The sequence below is a fragment of the Pezoporus wallicus genome, unplaced genomic scaffold (assembly GCF_028554395.1).
Source record: "Pezoporus wallicus isolate ANWC-B61680 ecotype Strahan unplaced genomic scaffold, APGP_CSIRO_Pwel_v1 contig_5958, whole genome shotgun sequence".
Classification (NCBI taxonomy): domain Eukaryota; kingdom Metazoa; phylum Chordata; class Aves; order Psittaciformes; family Psittacidae; genus Pezoporus; species Pezoporus wallicus.
The window spans coordinates 946,135-966,003 of record NW_026638491.1 but is presented as its reverse complement, the minus strand read 5'-3'; the positions used below and the strand labels follow the sequence as shown (position 1 = coordinate 966,003).

Genomic DNA, 19,869 nt, shown 5'->3' with positions numbered 1-19,869 from the left:
GGCAGACCTCAATTTGTTAGTAATTAAACATACCCCATGAAGCCCAAGACTTCATATTAAGTTTGGGATCAGAGCACAAAGATCTATTTGATAAATGAAAAGTAACAAGCTCAGTGACTTTTGGGACTAGATTTGTTTGGCACATCAACATAACTTTCAATAAATTTAGGCTAATTTCTGAAGAAAATGCAACATCCACTTGTTTTGGGTTGCAGCCAAATCTCACAGCTCATTCCAGATACACTGAAGTATTAAGTGAAGTTAACTTTTTTGAGTGAATTTGATGCAGCTGTCATCAAGCCTCAGCCTACTCATGGTTTTAAAAGCTACAACATTTCTACATGACCATCCAGAGATCCAGTCATAGTCCAAATCCCACCTGTTGGGCACCTAATTCTTTACACTCCAATTGTTGAAAATAAATAAGCTTATTTATACAAATAGACTTCATGGAACTACTTGTGGGCTACAGTTACACGCACGTATATTTTCTATGGAAATGCTCAGCCTGGCTGTACAGCATACATACTGTACACCAGGACAGGGGTGAATTAGGACGTATCAGGCTTATTGCACATATGCTGATCAACTTCACTGTGTGCATACACAGGAAGCTTTGCTCATGCGCATGTGTGTCCAGGAAAACCTGGGCAAAAATGTGGCAATTCAATTCTTAACACTGGGTTTGAGGCCATCCAATTAGTTGGCCCTTTGCCCTAAATTAAAGCTGAGACAGCATGCTTTGTTTTTACTTTGATTATATCTTCTACTACTAAAAATGCTTGTAACATTGCTGCAGTATAGACATGCTGGTCGTGAAGCAGTGAGTGTGAAAAAGAACTACAGCAGTACGTAAAACTCACATGATATTTCACAGTCTAAGCAAATTGCATAAACCCAGCATTGCCTCTGTGAAGACAACCAATTAACACATTTTAAAAATGGCAAAATACAGATGCAGAGCCTACTGCACAGATCTGCCAGAGAACCAGGAGTTTTTACTTTATGGTCTCATATTTTAACATCCAGAAAATGAGGACCTTTAACTGAATTAAGATATTTCCAGTCATATCAATACAAAGCTTATAAAAATAGAAGATGAAGTCTAAATTAACACCTTAAATTCTTTTTTTTTCTATGCTGAGGTTTCTAGACTAATTTTAAGTTAAGGAATAAGCATGATTGCCAAATCCAAATCTAAATACATATTCCACCTTTTCCCTTCGTACGGGAAGGTCAAATCCATTAATTTGATGTTGATGTTATTTAGCCGGCTTTAACATAGTTATGCAAAAGATGGATTTTTTAGTTTGTTTCAAGAGACAAGGCAATGCAAAACTCACACCATGTGTACAGATCCCTTCAACCCTCCTGAAGTTTCAGAGGAGCTGATTCAGAGTGAACTCACAAACAGCACTGAAACCTTTCCTTCTTCCCCCTCTTACAGCTTTAGTTAGGCTTTAGGGGGGCTGACAAGCTGTGATTTTTCCCGGACACCCACATCGTTCACTGGAGCTGAAAGACAAACTTGTTTAATAATAGCTCTCAAAGAAGGCAAGAAGCACCAGACATGCCTGCGCTGTCATCATTATTCTCATCCAGACCATGGGATTTGGGTGACTCAACCCACAGCTGTGGAATGCCCCTAAGCCTGCGCTGAGTTTTACAAGCATGGAGAACGTTAACATTTGCACTGGACATTTCTCCCTCTCTGCCCTGGGATTTCTGGTGCTCTGTCTGAACCAACTGCATGTAAGCCTTTCCCTGCTATTGCTATTCATGGATCTGAAACAGGCTCTATTAATACTTTTCAGTCAAAATCACAAACTCCAGTGCCACAGCAATTTGCACACTAGAGCATACTGGTGTAATAGAATCAGCTGAAACAGACTATAGAGCATTGTCCTTTCATGAAAGTGTGAGTTACACCCTGATTATTAATACTAGAGGCTTGTTAGAAGCTGTCACAGTGAGAGACCAGGTGCAATCTCTATTTCCACCCTGGTTCTGCAGCCCTTACGCATAATGACTCATGCTAACTCTTCCCATCGGAGTCGATTTTCCAGAAAGATATTTGATCCAATATATGGATGTTTCATGCACTGTTCCCTACTTTTCATTGCTTTCGAGACAATACCTGGTGGTTTTATTCTCAAGATGGATGCTGTCTTATGTTAAAAAAAACAACCTGTTAGTCTAAAAACTGCAGAGACACATCAAAGGAAGTGAAAGATTTACAAAATCCTGCCTCCTTAAACAAGAAAACTGTAGAAGAATACTTAGACACAAGGCTGCTAACAGACTTCTTGGTAAAACCGCAGCATGGCAACAGGAAATGTTGGTGTGCTGTTAACATGGGGATTTTCCTTTTCGGTTTGTGGTTCAAGATGATTGATAGGCCACCAGGATGTGATAAACTGGGGCTGAAACAGGAACAGAACTAGGGGTTTGACAGTGCAGAAAGTTTTTTGTTCTCTGTTTGTTTTAATAGAATATAGTTATTACATTTATTGGAAGAACTTTGTTCTAAATTTATTAAACAGATCTCAAGCTCTAGGCAAATACACATAGGTAAATGTTTCTTTGTAATCACAGATAAAATATCTTGTACTGACAATTCTAAACAGGAGTAACCATTACCGGAGCAGTCATATCTACATTGTTAATATTAGCATCTGCTTTACAGCATGCTAGTAATGGAGTAGAGAAAAGCTGTATATTGAAACAGATTATCACCCATTTAAAGAGACTCCTAGTAACTATGGTTCCTCTCCAGGCAAATCTAGAATTTGGGCCATATGAGCCCTAAGGTCTGAGGAAGTCTGGACAGGTCAGATCACAACTCTCAGTTCAGGCCTATATCCAGTTGATATAGGTGTTTTTTTAAATGTTTCTCAGGAAAACAACTTCACGGCTAAATAAGAGTGCATATTTTACTGCTGACTAGAGGAAATGCCTTCTGAATACAAAATTTCATATGGGATGGATTCATGAAACATTTCAGGATCCAAGATATTTTTTGTCAACAGATGTAGTAAGATGGCCCAATTTCCACTATTTTGACATGTGGGAGAACTCAAATGTACAAAAATATCATCCAGTAATTAGCAGATAACCTACAGCACACAGGGGACTGGATGGCATTACTATTTGCTGAGCACCGTTTCTTTAGAGGCTATTAGTAGAACCATTCACTAAAGCAATTTACAGCTTAGACAACTGTAATAGGATACAAAGGCTTCCACCTTTATGTCAGTTGTTGGACTAAAGCCCAGGTCAGCCATGATGAAAAACCACTGGGTAGCCGTTTTCTAGGTTATGTAAAATGATTCACTAATCCCGGCCACAGTCACTAATAGACACGCGTCAACATCATTAAAACACACCTGTACTGAATCCCTCAGGGCTTGATGGGGAAAGGAAAATTGTGTTGGGAAAATTGGACTTTAAACAGGGATGACTGCACACTGATCAAAATTTAGAAGTTAGACTTTGCAGGATCCACATGAGTTAAGCAAGCATGTGCCTATGAGGCTGCAGTCCTCTACCATCACAACAAAAAAGCACCAAGAATCAAGCTTGGGATATTGCCAAGTTGTGAAACCCAAAATTATTGTTAGGAAATACATTTCCAGATTTAGTGGGAATAAAGTGTATATTTTTGGCTTTCAGAGTATCCCCTGTGGATACTTAAGTAAAATAAGGGTTTTGTCAATTTGTAACTGTCTTTCATTTTGAAACTTAGTTTGTACAAAGTAAAATAAATCAGTTTCAGAAAGTTAAGTGTGTTTACATGGTTGCAATACAATTGGGCTGTAAAAGAACGCAGTCCAGAATTTCACTGTAGATTATTTTTGTTTTCATATTTTCATTTCAGTTTGGCGTAGGAAGATGTTCTAAGTCTTGAAAATTTTCCTGGGAGAGAAAAAGCCCAATAGTTATATCCATATTAGATTACTGATATTCAGGGTAGCGGGAGGGTAGGAGGAGGGCAATAGGGGAAATCTCTGCACACCTAGCTTTTTAAAATATACAAAAACAATTTAAAAGGAATTTACCTGCTTGCTGCAAGGAGTGCCTGCTATAAACAGAGACAACATATTCTCAGGAGTTGGGTGTGGTGACAAGAAAACTGATGTCTTTCCAAAGATCTAAAGGTACAAAATCAGACCTTCCTTTGAAGTTGTGCCAAACCCATTCCGACTACCCAGTTATATTTGTGTACCTAGTAATTTGGGCTGAAAAGGCAAGTAAGATAGTAGCTTCCTCACCCTCCTGTATGCTCTTAATTACAAAAAAAGTTGTGACATAGCCATGCTATCCCTGTGATTCAAGTGGGCTCAAATGAGTCTCTGAAATGAAAAGGAAACAGGATACACAGCAGTAGGATGGGGATATACAGCAGCCAGAGAGGGATACACTATAGTAGGATGTCCTTCCTCCACCAAATGTTAACAAGTATTCCTCACATTTCTGTGTTATTTCAGTAAGTGCACATTGGAAATGGGATGCAAGACAAAGCTCAAGCTGTTGACTCCCTTCTAAATTTTTCTTCTTAACAAATCTGGCTACTGGTCATGGAAGCCATTGTCTCTGTGTCTAACAATGGGCAAAAATGTTCAGTCTCTTAATCTGGTAGCTTTACTAGCTGCTAATTTTAAAAAGTAGGGGGGGGGGAAGAGAGAGTGTGGCACCATTAATGAATCAAGCATTCACAGAGTCACTTGAAATGCAAGTAAGTACAAGAAACATGTTTTATTCCTCAGCAGCTGCTGCAGCAAGGAAAAAAAAAAAGTCTGCTAATGCATCTTCCAAACCTAGTTTATCTGCTTGGCAACTGTTGCTCTGGTAAACATCCTGAGGGAGCCCATACAGTGTCATCACATACGATAAACTTCCTTGCTGCTGACATTAATATTATTCTTTTTGTAATAGTTTCATCCATAAATGAGCTGACAGTTTTCAGGCTGCACTAGAACATGGTACAGCTGTGTAGCATCTCAGCGGAAAAACTGCAGGCAGTGAAATCATAGATGTGGAATTAGACAGTTATCAGATATGTACTCCTCAAGATGATGAAAACATATCATCATTGTCGATACCAGGAAAGCTTCAGACTGTACAATGAGTAGTCTAACCCCAAAGGCTGAGTAACAGGGACTATGAAGCAAATCAGTTGGGATCAGTTCCATGCAATCCAGGTGAAGAAACACACATGAAACAAAGCTAGTGAATAATAGTTGGAAGCTGATTTTCATTCACTGAAATCGAATCGTTTAGTCACTTGGGATAAAATCAGGTGAGACACAGTGCTGCTAAGCAGGCAGACCCCAGCCTGAAGCTCCAAGGGCCTTATGCGTATTCCTTCCTCTGTCAGTTACCCACTGATGTAACCTGGATAAGCCAAGTCATCTCTCTCTATCTCCTTAGTCTGCAGCTACCTTCCTTAATAAAGCAATTTTAGATTTACTGATAAAGAATGCTGTAAGAGCAAAGAACTATTTCTTTGTTATTTTATTGTGTTCTTACAGATTATATATTCAGCTTCCACCTGAGTTTGACAAGTCATGTGAAGTCTGATTTAAGTGCTATGGCTATTTAGATAAGAAATTAACACAAAATCAGACCTATGATTAAGTCCAATTAAATGACAGCTTTTTAATTTTAATTTGCTACTCAATAATAATACCAGCTCTGATTTGACTGTGTTTTTCACATGATATTGATTTTTTTTTTTTTAAACAATTTCTAGACTAAAACATATGCTTTTAGTATTGCTTCTTTTCCTCTGAGTTATACAGGAAAATCTCTAATAAGGTTTTTAAATTTTAAGCCTTTTTTAAGGTATTTTGATTTAAAACTCATTTTGTATAATAAATTCATTAAGGAAAAGTAAGCAAGGATCAAAAGTGAAAAAGAGAAAAAAAAAGATGCTGAATAAGTAGAACATCTATTGACTTTAAAGAGTCCACTTCACAAGAAAACGACAGAGAAAGGAACCCCAAGAATCTTTTTAAGAGTGCTAAACCCCAGCCAGTTAAAACAAAGATAACATTAGTATGGCAGACAGACTAAAAAGAAGGCTGCTTAGAACAAGCCTCACAATGCAAGACATGTCAAAGGACAAATGACCCCTGTGGACTTCCTAGTAACAAATAATGGCAGGAGAAGACTGCCCAAACAGGAGACATATCAGTACTTATTCCAAACTCAGCTTCCCCCAGAATGTGGATGAACTCATTTCCAGTTTCTTTCACAACCTCTCTCCATTGTTTGCAAAAATTGAGATGAAACCCAAGCTTCTTGTAGAAGTTATATGCACGAATTCACACAGAGGTACGTTACAGAAATGTAGAATGTAGCACAATATTCACACTTAAATTAGGGATCATCATTGTTAATTGAATATTGATCAAAATATTATCCAATAATCTATTGAATTTGGCCTGCTACAAATCAGATTGGCGAGCTGAAACCTCCAATGTAATGCAAGTCGCAATGGCTTAAACTAAATTCACATTTCTTAGATTAAGAAAATAGCTGTAACCTTTTTACATAATTTTGCAGCTTTAAACATGGATAAAACGTTACTTTTGAATATTTGTGTTTTTCACAGAAAAGCAGAACAAGGTATAGTATCGTCTGCATTATGAAGAGTTATATGGAAGAGTTCTAAGCCCTAAAAATTGCTCAATGAATAATCAAACCAAAAACAAAAACTGGAGAAAGTTACTTACTGGAATCAATGGTTAAGCAAAAAGCATCTGACTCTTCCTGTGATGTTACACTGAAATCCTGCTTTTGAGTAACGAATTTTAAGCAACTTCTGCTAGCAGTGCTGTCTGGTCATTGTTATCCACAACACCTTACAAATAGTGTGTTTTGAAGAGACCAGAAATGCTGGATATGATAGAGAAAGTAAGGAAAAAATCTTGGAAGAAAGAATTCTCTGAAGAACAGCTCATGGAAGGTGTCTGAAGGGACTAATTCACAGGCAATAACGAAAGATGAAAGTTGCTTATTCAGCTGTGTGTAGAAACTACTGCAGTTTGAGATATGGAAAATGGGTTAATCTCAATGTGCTCCTCTCCATAAAAAATTAAAGAGGTACTCAGACACAAGTATATTTTCAATAGAGGGATTGGTAACCATTGTGGTCTTAGGAGCAATTGGGAATCATACTACACGCTACTGAAAAAAATTAAACTCATGAAATGAACATTTCTTTTTTATTTGCTGCATCCCAAGCTAGATGCTCAGTTAAATTTCTTGAATAATTCTTACAGTCTTAGTTTCAAATATTTTCTATTTGGCTTAGTATAAAGACATGCTTAATAGCTAGAGTTTGCAGTTAACATTAGTAAGTACACAATACTGTTGCTATCTCAACTGTAGTGAGACTAATTACATGTCTTGGGTTTATTATATTTTTTCCTATCAAAAAAAAAAAAAAAAAGTTTATTTAAAGTGAACAGCTCCCAAGAGGAAGTGAAGATACATTTGCATGAGGGAAGAATGGGTAAGAGGCATTGACAGCGTGCCTTAATAGTCTGTGAATTTAAATACTGTATTAAATCCTACATATATTTAGGTGTTGGAGGTACATAAGAGCAACGCATTACTGTCTGCATATAATCATCCTCAATTAGGGAAGCATCATTGTTTCCCAAAAGTGCTGGAATCATTGTGAAATCAGTGTTTTTGCTGTGATGATCATTGGTTCTAGTAATCTTCTATTTTAATGAGATAAAACTGTATTTATAAAAGGATACAGAACTAAATTGGTGTTTGGCAGATCACACAGTGACAGACCTCAATGAAGGTGAGTTTCATGACATTGGAAAGAATCACGATGTCAGATTCACTCTGAGAGGGTCAATTCAAATAGCAAATCAGGACTCAGTCATCTTAACAAAAAGAAAATCCTAAACAGGTGATAATTTATCATTAATAAGGCACCACAGGATTCCCCCCCAAACACCCCCCAAAGAAATTATTTACATTTTTGAAGCAAAACTCATTGAGTTGTCTTGTCAAGTACACCAAACAAAGCAAAAACTGGTCTTGTGTGTCCCATTATTACCATGTATACACAGCACCAATTGAGATCAGTGAGCTTGTATCAGAGCTGAAAAAGAAAGCAAGATAGTAAAGGACTCTGAAATCAGAAGTAAGATCTCATAACATGCTTGCAAAAAAATAAAAGTGGGAAGTTCTTTAAAGAAATCAGAGATTTCTCTTAGGAACAGCAGAAGTAGCTTACACAGAGTGGAATCACTTTTCCAGATGATCTGCTACCAGTCATTACTATATCAATTCCCAAAACACTGATAATTCATCTGACTCTTAAAACTGTTTGCTTTGGAAGGGTGGGAGGTACTGGGATATCTCCTAGTATAGCAATCTGTTGACCAAACCAGTAGAGTTAAAAAGCAAAAGAAAGACTTGTATTAGGATTCCGACATGTTGCTATGGCTAACATTATGGATATATATTTGTACCACGTCAAGGGTGGAAAAAAGGTGTTAATAAGTTGCCTAACAATTGCTGTGAGTCAGCAGTAATATGACTGTGACTGGTGTTGATAATGGGAAATGACCTGAGCACTATGAGTAATAGTCAGATAAGGTATTTGACCAACACTGTTACTAAATACAGTGCAGGTCTGCGAACAATGGTTTGTAAGGGTGTTTAAAAAATTAGGAAACTTTTCTTACGTGGATTTTCTTATATGCATTATGCAGCTGAAAGACTGCACAGCCAGGGTCTCTGATGGATTACCAAACATTTAGCAACTGAAGAGAGTTTCCTGAGTTTTCTGTCACTTCCCAGTCCTCTACACTCTTGTTCACTTCTGCACCAGTCCTGGCACAAGAATTTCTTTTTTTCTCATGAAAAATAATAATAATAATGCTTATTTCAGTTGAAATAGCCCTGTGTGTAATATCACAGCTGCTTTCTGAAACTGAACCGAAAGAGGCGCTAATCCTGTTGATTAGACCAGGCTAGGGCTCAGGAGAACATGTTCTTTTTACAGGTCTGTTGTTGGGTGACTTTTTTTGCTTTCTCTGCGTTTCCCTACCTGTGAAGTGGGGCTAAATAACACTGAATTCCAAAGGACTACCAAAAAAAACCTGCTATGAGCATATTTGACAGTTCACTTCTTTCTCACTAGCTGGAATCATTTTTATATCTTCAAACATCTTTAAATGTTTTCTGAGGCAAGCCGTAAAAAGAGGAAAGAGACTCTCTCTAGGCAGTCACTGTAGGAAGCTGTTTCACATGGTCACAATGTCTGCTTGTTATTACTTCTTAATACAAGTATTACTAATTGGAGAGCTGCATGTCTAAAATGTACTGCGCCCATTCAGTGATGAACTCAAACCACCAAGTATCCACTTTGGTGGAAGGCTATGGAATGATTTTATTACACTGTGGAAAAGAAGAGTTTGAAAGTTTAAACCTCAGAATGAGATTTCAAGAAAAGTATTTTTACTTTCTGTGCTAAGAGTTTTTGCTCCTCCCAAGAACACAAAGTGACTCTTGTGAGTGCAATATAAGAATGGTACTCTTTTAATACCAATCTTCTGAAATCACTGGATCCTCCTGCCCTATTCACCCGATGCTGAACACAGTGACAATAAGCCAGCTGCCAACGCAGTAGGCTGAAATCAAAACCAAATCGTTACAAATATTAATGAGAATTTTCTTGTCATTAGAATCTTCTGAGGCCTGTCTCTTGGAAGAACTTGGTCTCTACATTTCATTTAATCTAAGAATGACTAGGCTGGTGAGCAGAAGTTTTACTGGGTAAAATATAACCTTCTATCAGGTAAAGGCTGACAAGAGTCTATCAGATTTATTTGACAGCTTTGGCCAGATGTCCCAGAGAGACCTCTCCCTGCAGTGCTGCATCCAGCTCTGGAGCCCCCAACACAAGAGGGACGTGGAGCTGTTGGAACAAGTCCAGTGGAGGCCATGGAGATGCTGTGAGTGCTGGAACAGCTCTGCTCTGGAGACAGGCTGAGAGAGCTGGGCTTGTTCAGCCTGGAGAAGAGAAGGCTCCAGGGAGACCCTGGAGCAGCTTCCAGTGCCTGAAGGGGCTGATAAGATACTTGAAGAGGGGCTTTTGACAAAGACCTGTAGTGACAGGACAAGGGGGAATGGCTTTAGCCTGACAGAGGGGAGATTGAGATGAGATATTAGGCAGACGCTCATTCCCTGTGAGGGTGGTGAGGCGCTGGCAGAGGTTGCCCAGAAAAGTTGTGGTTGCCCCATCCCTGGCAGTGCTCAAGGCCAGGTTGGATGGGGCTTGGAGCAGCCTGGTCTAGTGGAAGGTGTCCCTGCCTGTGACGGGGGGGGGCACCGGGATGAGATTCAGTGCCCCTTCCAGCCCAATCCATTCTGTGGTTCTACAAAAACAATGAGTAAGTGTGAGAAACAAAGTTGTTCAAAAGAAGGCATGGGTTTTTAAAAGATATTGCTGGGTACCACCTTGTTACAGATAGTTGGTTCGACACTCAAACTTGTCTGGACTTGCAATGTTCTGGCCATTGGCCTTCTGGCATCATGACCAGGTGGACCACCTTTAGGATAGAGACGATAGCTCCTCCTCTGACTTGCTTGATCAATATATGTCTCTCAGCACTCTGCTTTCTCAGAGTATAAAGCCTTTATCTACAAATACCTCCAAGATCTCAAGAAGATAGCTGATAATTATCACTAGAAAGTACTGCTTCAAACAGAGGAGAAACTTGACTAAACATAAGACATTATTCTTCAGTTTATAATTACATTAATTTTTAAGTTCTTGAAGTCTGAAAGTAGAACAAAAGATTTAAGTCAGTTCTCATTTGCCAAACAGCTTCAAACATCATAAAAAGCTAAGTCTTGAATAAGAACTTTTTAAGAAAGCTTTACTTCATATTCGCTATTGTTTAACAGGAGCCATGCACTATTGAACTGAATGTAGATGACAGTCTTCAGTGTGTGTATAAATAACACACACACAAGGAAACAGGATAAAATGGTCAGAGCAAATGAGAAAAGTTTTATCTGATTTTTATCAGATAAATTTCTCCAGTTACTGGAGAAATTGATTTGCACGGAATACATATTATTTCACTTACATCTTCTAAATGTTCCTATATGTCTAACTTACAGGTAAGCAATACATAGGAAAGGAGAACAAAACATTTGTGAACATAAAGGCTCGTTAGCCCGAGTGGGTTTTTTCTACATTTGCATGCCTGAGTGAATGATGGAAAAGGGAAAGGACATGTAAATAAATGGAGGACACCTAATCAAGCAGTAGGAGGAAGAATAAGGAAGTGAGTGAAAGCAAAACATTAAGATGAGTTCAGGCCTCACCCTCAGTGTCTTCATTATTAATGAATCATGCATCTTTATAATTGGCAATATTACTTTCCCTTGAACCTGCTCAGTTAACTATTCCTCATGTAGAAGCATCACCAGAGCACCGTGAATGGAGTTAGGAAGACCTGGCTCTCCCTATCAGCACTGTACTGTATCTGTCAGTGCTTTACTCTTCTCATTCTGTGATAGGGATACTCCATCTTATCTATAAGATGTGAGTTGGCTGATGGCAAAGAGTAGGCAGATAAACAACTAATCACTACCATCACAATCACCAGACTATTGCATTTCCATGTGATAGAAAGAGCAGCTGCCAGCTTGCTTAGTCTGTTTTAAGTGGGCATGGGGGCTGCAGTCATGCTGCTCTAGAAAGTGTGATAGCAATCCCTAGCTGATAAGCCTCCCTGATAAGATGGCAAGATACTTTTCCTCAGAGACGCTGCCAGTTAAGACTGGTGGTTGAATTTTAGACCCAGATTTGGACAGCAGCTTGTTTGCTGCCTGGACAGAGCTCATTTACATCTGCCCTGGGTGGCCATAGACCGTATGCTGAGTTCTAGTTAGCCTTTCACTTTTGTATGGGAACACTGCTAGAAACTATTCTTTACATCTACCCACACATACCACACCCTGCTTCTTTACAGACACCTATCCATTAACAAAAATAACAATAAAAAAGCCCCCTAGGGAAATACGCTTCTGAGAACCTGTTTTGCTGACACGCTGCCGCTGTGAGACATATATAATCAACAAGGGCTATGTCACAACAGAATTTCTTTTACTATTATATGTTCTGTCTAAGGCACCTTCTTATTTACAAAAGCAGGTATTTAATAAAACAGACATTAACTGTGCAGTACATGATTGCTGGCTAATGCTGTATTCCTAGGCAGCTGTCAGCCTGTACCCTGGCAACCTCTTTTATAACAATCTCACATTGCTTTTGGAACAAATTCATTAGTAGAAACAGAGACAGAAGTTTTACACACAGCTGCTGCGTGTCTGATTTTTTCCCTCTTTTTTTTTCTCTTTTTCTTTGCAAAGACACAACAGAGTCTCTTGGGGCTTCCAGCTACTGAACCCGGCTCAGTCATTGACAGAACAAAAAAGAAAAGTGAAGCCATGTATTTTTCAGACTGTAAATGTAAGTAAAATTCAAGTCTCCTCTGTGATTTTTACTTTGAATTGACATGGTTGCTTGATTTTCCATGTTAGCAACTGCAAAAATTGTGAATTATTCTTCAACTCCTTTCTGTTGTTTTGGGTTTGTTTTTTTTTTTCCTTTTTTTAATGTTTCACAGTATGAGGGTTGAAGGTTATTGTACTGAAACAAGATTGCTGCATTATATAATGCAGCCAGTGCTGTCATGCAGAGGAACTGGAAAGTCCCAAAGCCAGAATGTACAAAAGAGAATTCAATTATGTTCTTAATTGGAGGCACAGACTCCAAATATGACTGCAGGTTTCGTTAGGCAGGAAACAGTCATGGAGGTTTGAGCTTTAAATCTCAATTAGCTGAACTTTCAGGCTGGCAGAAAAGATTCTCCAAGGAAAACCCCTCTTTCAGCTGCCATTCACATTGCTGCCTGCAAACTCATTCATATGACAAGCTACTCTGTCGTCTCTTGGGCTGGATGAGCTCTGAGCAAGAGAGGAAAATCACAGTCAGCTGCTACTGATATTGCTGCTGATGCAACTGTAGGGAGGCCTGTGATTTGGCAGGGAGGAAACTGATAAACATTCAGAACTGACACAATCTTCTCTGCCGCCACTATTAGCAGCATCCATAATGGTCACTGATAATTACAGTGCCTGATGGCTTCAAAATGATTATTACCTCCCAGGGAGTGAGAAACAACTGCATGTTAACAGCTGATGAGCTTCTGGTCTAGTCTGGAGAATGACTAGCAGCTGCTCCAAACTGGCTTCACACCAACAGTTTTTGACAACCCACTGGAGAACAGTCCAAACCACCAGACATAGCACAATGAAACCTTTACAGGTAAAGGCAAAGAACAAAATAGACTGTGGATCTGGGTTTAGCATGGTAGTAACCATACATATCAGAGACATGACATTGGAACAGGTTGCCCACAGAAGCTGTGACTGCCCCATGCCTGGCAGTGCTCAAGGCCAGGGTGGATGGGGCTTAGAGCAACCTGGTCTACTGGAAAGTATCCCTTCCCTTGGCAAGCAGTTGGAACAGGATGAGCTTTAAGGTCCCTTCCAATTCAAACCATTCTGTTATTCTATGAAACTCAGCCTCTGTATTGCTCCTCTCACTCTACTGGCCTTCAGTTGGAAGTCTGAACTTCTCTAGTCTAAGAATTCAATTTAGTGGTGAAAAAAATGAAATTTGATAAGACATGCTCTCAGTTACAAGCTGATGCTAAAATATCATGTACTTTGAACACTATGAATTGTTCCAGTACAGTGTTGGATTGTTTTCAAAGCAGACAGGATTTCTGTGGTGGGTCATGTTTGTTTCACAATTATCCTGTGAGGTTTCAGTTCACAGGTAACTACATACGTTTAATCTTAGTCCTGCAAAAAGCAACTTAAGGGCACAGTTTGGCAGAACATTCTCCCTCGCTCTCACATAGAGTTCTCTTTCAAAAAAATTATCAGTGTTTTGTAAATAATGGAATACATGTCATGTGATGGTGAGAATTATCATCTATGTTGTCTGTATTTTCAAACACTTATCCATTAATGCAGGAACAGAAATGCAAGGCAAGACGACCAGAGATGGTCAGACAAATGGAGACACTTTCTTATAGCATCTCTAGAGTTCTGAAAAAAAATCTTGGGCTAACTTATCCTTTTCTTCTTATATGAGAAGTTCTACATATTTTTTTCCTTCTTCTCTACTAGTAGAATCAGAACTGAAATTATCCTTTTATCAAAGAAAAAGTAGAGTTAGCAAAGGCCTTCTACTCTGTCTGACAACCTGATTGTAGCATAATCACTAATACCCAAACTGTCCTTTAAAGATGTTCATCTAGTCTGTCCTTATCTAATCTGTCCTTAAAAAACAGTGTCTGTTAGCAACCTATTTTCAAACCTAATTACTGCTGCTGTCTAGCCACTCCCTCTGAATGCCATCTCTTCTCTGGCAAGAACATTGCCACCTTGCATTGTTTGCCCTTTGCTTTTTAATTAACCCGTATCCCACAGAGCTCACCAGAGCTTCTTTCTCTGTCATGTCAGCAATGCAGTTTTTAAGTTTTCTAATTTTTCACACATTTGTAGGCTCCACTATTGTTATACATCGATTTGATTGTTACTATCTTTTTAAATTTTATTTATTCCTTATTTATTTTCCCCATTCCTGACAGTTGCTATCCATATTAGTGGAAATGTCTGCAGAGGTTTACACTAGTTTCTTGCTTGGATACATTTCAGATTTCTTCTCTAACTTAAATTCTTCAAGACTTCATGCTGTCTATATAACTCACTTTAACTGCTTCTTGCAATTCACCATGCTCCTTGCCGTACACCGAACATCCCTTTGAGATCTGTATTTTTCCTCACTATATTTTCCTGTTCTCTTCTGTAAGTTCTTTAATTTGAAATGTCTGTTGTCCTTCACTGAAAGCATTTTATTAGCCCTTCATGAAATTCTTGAGAACCAATTTTTTCTACAACTATTTTAGCAGTACTTAGCTCATGATTCTCTTTGCTGTTCATACCTGCCTACGAGCATCTCAGGACATTTCATCTTGCAGGAACATTCTGGCTACAGTAGAACCTCATGCATGGCTAGGTCTTGAGCGAATAACTGCAAAATTAATACTTCAAGTCCTAGCCTATTAAAGTCATTTGTCTTTCTTTCCATGTTCTGGAAAGAGAGACACACCAAATGTGAGGGAACATTTCATTTAACCTTGGCTAGAGCTACCAGTGGTTTCAAAAGCATTTAATTTTTAAAGTTCTTTCTCAATTGTATGATGGTATCTAAGCCTTTCTCTGACTTCCAGTTTTTAAGGTAATGGTTCTACACTGTGGTGAGCACCAGTAACTGAAGAATCAACACACATTTCTCCAAAGATTGTAAGATAACCCTCTACCATGGTTTGTTGGTTCTTTGTGTATTCAAGGTATTTCTAGGGCAGGCACATAACCATTCCATTAAACAATGATGGAAGTTCAGGTGAACTTTATTAAAGTCTAGTTACTTTGCAGCTTTGGGAAAACAGCTAAGATACACACTGTAAAGACTAAGTGAAAATAAATTAACAAAAAACTCCTTCAAACTGCTTTATTTACAAGTTTTCATGATGAATATACAAGCCAAGGGGCAGACAGGTCCCTTCCTTTGTGACTTACTGATAGCTATAGTAGCTCTGTCTTAAAAGTCTTACCTCGTGCCAAGACTCTGGCAACCTTTCCAGTGCTAATATCTAAGCTCCTCCCTCCTGCTGGTGGACTCATTCTCCCTCTTTTCATTTCATCTTTACTACTATTTCTATTCCAGCTTCTCCAGTTTGGGGGTCAGAATTCTATGATTCACTTTTAGTCAATCAAGTAAAACTTTGAGAGAAATATTTTTACAACTCATAATGGTCACAGGAGAAAATCTCCCTCAGAATCATCATTAACCAAGATGTCAGTACTTATGTCCTCCTGGATCTTCACTCCCTAGACAACAAAAGTCACAGCAACAGCATGAGTAGACCTCACTCGTGTGTCAGTGACGGTATGGTCACAACAGTACAGAACTCACAATGAACAAGTTTTTCTACTGCTGTCTATATCTCATCTTTTCTTTAATAATAACATTAACAGTAAATCCAGGTCCTTTCTAATTTTACAACATTCTGTACTAAAAGAATCAAAATTCCAATTCAGGACTAGATCTGAATTTTGTCTTCAAGGCAGCTGTCTCCCAACAGCAATAGCCACTACTCCACAGCAAAGTCACTGGCTTAAGAAAGAAAATAAAACCACTATAAAATGCTCTTCTGAAGTCATTACTGACTACAAAGTCATGCTGGAATGTACCGCATACCAACCAAAACATATTGTAGCTATAGTCTAATACCTTGCTAAGCCACTAAAGAAACTTCCCTGTGGGGCATATGTGAAGTTTGACATACTTTTTGTAACTATGCTGAAGAGTAGATGATGGGGTTTTCTGCTACGCCTTACTGTAAAAATGCACTACTCCCAGAGTCAGGGTAGACCCTGCTTCTTTAGGACGTTCCTGGCAGCTCATGAAAGGAGAAATCAGTTGAGCAGGCGGTAACCAAATAATTATAATACTCATACAGCATACAGACTTGGACCAAGCCAAGGTTTTAAACACATCTCAGACTTACTTTATTAGCCCACACTACCCCTGCCCTTTCTCTAAGGCTTTATGCATATACCTGATTTTAGCAAGAGTATTTTGGTACAACAGACAGACAATTTTAGAAAGAAAAGCAATGAGAATGCTTCAGCTACCACTGATGCGCTGGGAACTGCTCAACACACCCATTCACAGCCCGTCAGTGCCGCAACCATTCCAGAAGTATCCACTGCTGCTCAAACAAATGCTGTTCAAATATATTTACTGTACACATGCACACAGAGCCCTTGGGTGACAATGGCCATGAAAAATGTATTTTGTTAGACTTCTGGCACCGATGAGTAGAAAAATTATGTAGAAGGATAATTGTTATCCCTAACCACAAAATGCCTCAAGGCAGTTGCTGTCGCAGGGAGAGTCTGTTAAAAGCATGGCCATTTCCCTCAAGCATGGTTGAGACTGCACCATGTGAAATTTCAAAAGCATTTTGTCATTTTGGACATACATCCCCTTCTCCCCCCACCCCCCCATTAATATTTCATTTTCAAATACAAGTGTTTGAAGCAAATAACCAAGCCACAGAGAGTTAATTGACAAACAACTGAATTTTTCAGTCACTACTAACCCTCTTTGTTCCAAAATCTCATCAGTCAACCCCAACAAAACGGTAGGAAGTCAGAAGCAAGCAGCCTTGGCATAAAAGTTCTCCAGATTTCGATCACAGATCACTGCAGTTTTGCTTCTGTTCAGCAAGGTTATGCCCAAATGCAGTACAGATTAACTGTTGGTTCAGTCCATGTAAACTAAAGAATGAACTTCTTGTATGCCAGGGGGGAGAAGCAGAGGCTGTGTGTCCATCCCCATTCATCACAATCCCCCCCCCACCCCCCACCCCCACCCCCCCCCCCCCTTTTCTCTACTGCCTGAGATGGGGCTGTGGGAGCAAACTAAGTGTGTAACAGCAGTTACGCTGTCAAACAGAGGTTTACCAGCACTGGTCAAAATCAACTGATGTACTTTTGTGCTTACCTTAAACTTAACAATCTAAAATTCATTTTTTATAGATCTGGGATTGCCCTTTACAAGCAATACATAACTGTCTAAGGTTGTTACAGACCAGCACAGCTGAGCTTACAGTTCTCAAACATCTCTTGTAACTCTTACAAATAATAAAACTTTATACAGGAACAAGAAAGCTGTTAGCTACCTAGCAGAACTCTTGCTGTCAGAAACATAAACTTGTTAGCAACCATAAGTGTTTTAATTCATAAAAAACTTACGTGTTTCTGTCAGACAAAGCTTCAGCAAACACAATCCAAAAATTGCCCATAAGGAGAAACTGGCCATTGTTTTCTCAGAGCTGTTTTGCAAAAACCAGAGATCCTTGGAAGCTGCACAAAAAGGAAAAGCCTCGACGCTCACTGAGCCTGCAGTCAATGAGTCTGAAGTTTGCTGCACTTTTTATTCTGATTCAAAGGAACTGAAGTAATGACATAACTGGGAGGGGGAGCTCCATCAAAAGTCACACCCATATTGCAAAAAAAAAAAATGGGTGTGACTTCAATCCAGCAGTGGAAGAAGGGGGTGTAGGAGGGGAGCCAGTACTGACTAAGCAGCCACACTGGAGTTTTAAAGAGGCACTATGCCTCCTCGTCTTACACAAGTAGAGTCAGAGGTTATACTCACTGCACTTGCAGGAAAGTTTGTGTAATCTCTTGTGACTTAGCTCAGAAAGGCACTGCTTCTTATAAGCTTCCCCTCTTGCATCTTACAATCTCCTCATTGTTGCAAACTAGGTGAATATAAAGCACTAGATTTTCTAAAGCCCAACAAAGCATCTAAAACTGACTGGATGTTTCCTCAAAATATTGGTTATTTTGTCCCATCTCACTGTTTTCTCTTTTTTGCTGTTTAATTTAGAGCAAGCAAAATGCTTGCTCTGCAATGAACCTTTTTAAAATGTATATCTTCCTTTCCTGGAGGATAAACTGCAGAAGGTAAATCAAGGCAGTTCAGTCTCCCACAGCCCATTCCGCCCTTGGCTTCTCTGCACAGGGTGCTCCAACAAATGCCAGTGTCAGCAGGGACAATGAGGACTAAGCTTGGTATTTTATTGTATTGATGGTATAAGGTGCAGAAGGAATTACTCCTCCGATTCACAATTCACAAAACAGAGAAACAGGATGAGAACGTACAGCAGTATGACATTCAAACAACGTGTCAGTTCCCAAGGGACATACATTCATTGCGGTGCGGGGTTTTGTGTGACTCTAGATGCCACATGAAATCCGTGGTGAAAACCTCAAAACCTGTTTAGGCAAGCAAAAGTCACGTCTGTTCCGTACCTTAGCCATTTCTCGCGGTGTCTCCACACTCAGGCCTCTCGACGGAGCTGCAGAGTTGTGACAGTGGTTTGTGTGCCCCGAAATGGTTAAGGATCACCAAAGCCAGCACATCTCACCTTTAACAACCAGCATGTGGTGATGACTGGCAGCCAGTAATGCCCCGATTTCAGTTTCCCTCAGCAAATTTGAAATGAGTAGTTCTATATCAGATTACCATTTTGTTGATCCTCCCACTTGAAAGAATTTTCTCATTAATTTTTAATCTCTGTTAACACAAACAATGGAAAAATACAGACAGGTCTTTCCAGTCACCGGCACAAGAACTTTACACAAAGAGGTTTTCAGGACTTTGCCTTTTCTTTGACTCTTGACTTACAGATGGCTGGCTATCCTTTCCTCAACCAGCCAAATTTTTACCAACAGGTTCCAACAGGCTTTTCCTACAGTCTACGATATCTGATGGGACATGGTTAAAGTGAAAATATTTCCTTTTTATTAAGAAGCTAGCAACTTTGAAGTTACAGATAAAATATGTTTTATTTAGTGAATATGCTGGTTTTTCTTTTGAAACATATGGCTTTAAAAGAAAGGAAAAAAACATCTCCTATACATCTTGACATTAGTAGTAGTGGAAATGAAATAGTTCTGCCAGTACCTGTATGCTTATAGCTATAGATATTTTGCCATTGAAATATATGAATGAAATTTAGTGAGATTTGAAGTGCTGGTGCACAGTTAATGCATATTTTAAGTTCAAGAAACATAACCTTTTCTTCAATTGCTAAATTACTTATGAAATTCACCTCTATGGATGAAACAAAAGAATGGAATATTTCATTAAAATTTGAGTCTTAT

General features: G+C 39.0%; 1 protein-coding gene across 6 annotated transcripts in view; it reads right to left on the bottom strand.

The window, feature by feature from the left end:
* CD44 (CD44 molecule (Indian blood group)) overlaps positions 1-18,159 on the bottom strand; it is a 59,178-nt gene extending 41,019 nt beyond the window's left edge. For 2 of the 6 annotated variants that reach the window (XM_057410927.1, XM_057410926.1), the window contains exon 1: positions 17,950-18,158. In XM_057410927.1, the coding sequence (XP_057266910.1) occupies positions 17,950-18,016 (67 nt within the window). In that variant the 5' untranslated portion in view covers positions 18,017-18,158. Of the gene's footprint in view, positions 1-17,949 lie in introns of all 6 variants that reach the window. The other 4 variants (XM_057410925.1, XM_057410928.1, XM_057410930.1 and 1 more) reach the window with 4 other exon arrangements.
* Positions 18,160-19,869: the final 1,710 nt, after the last annotated feature.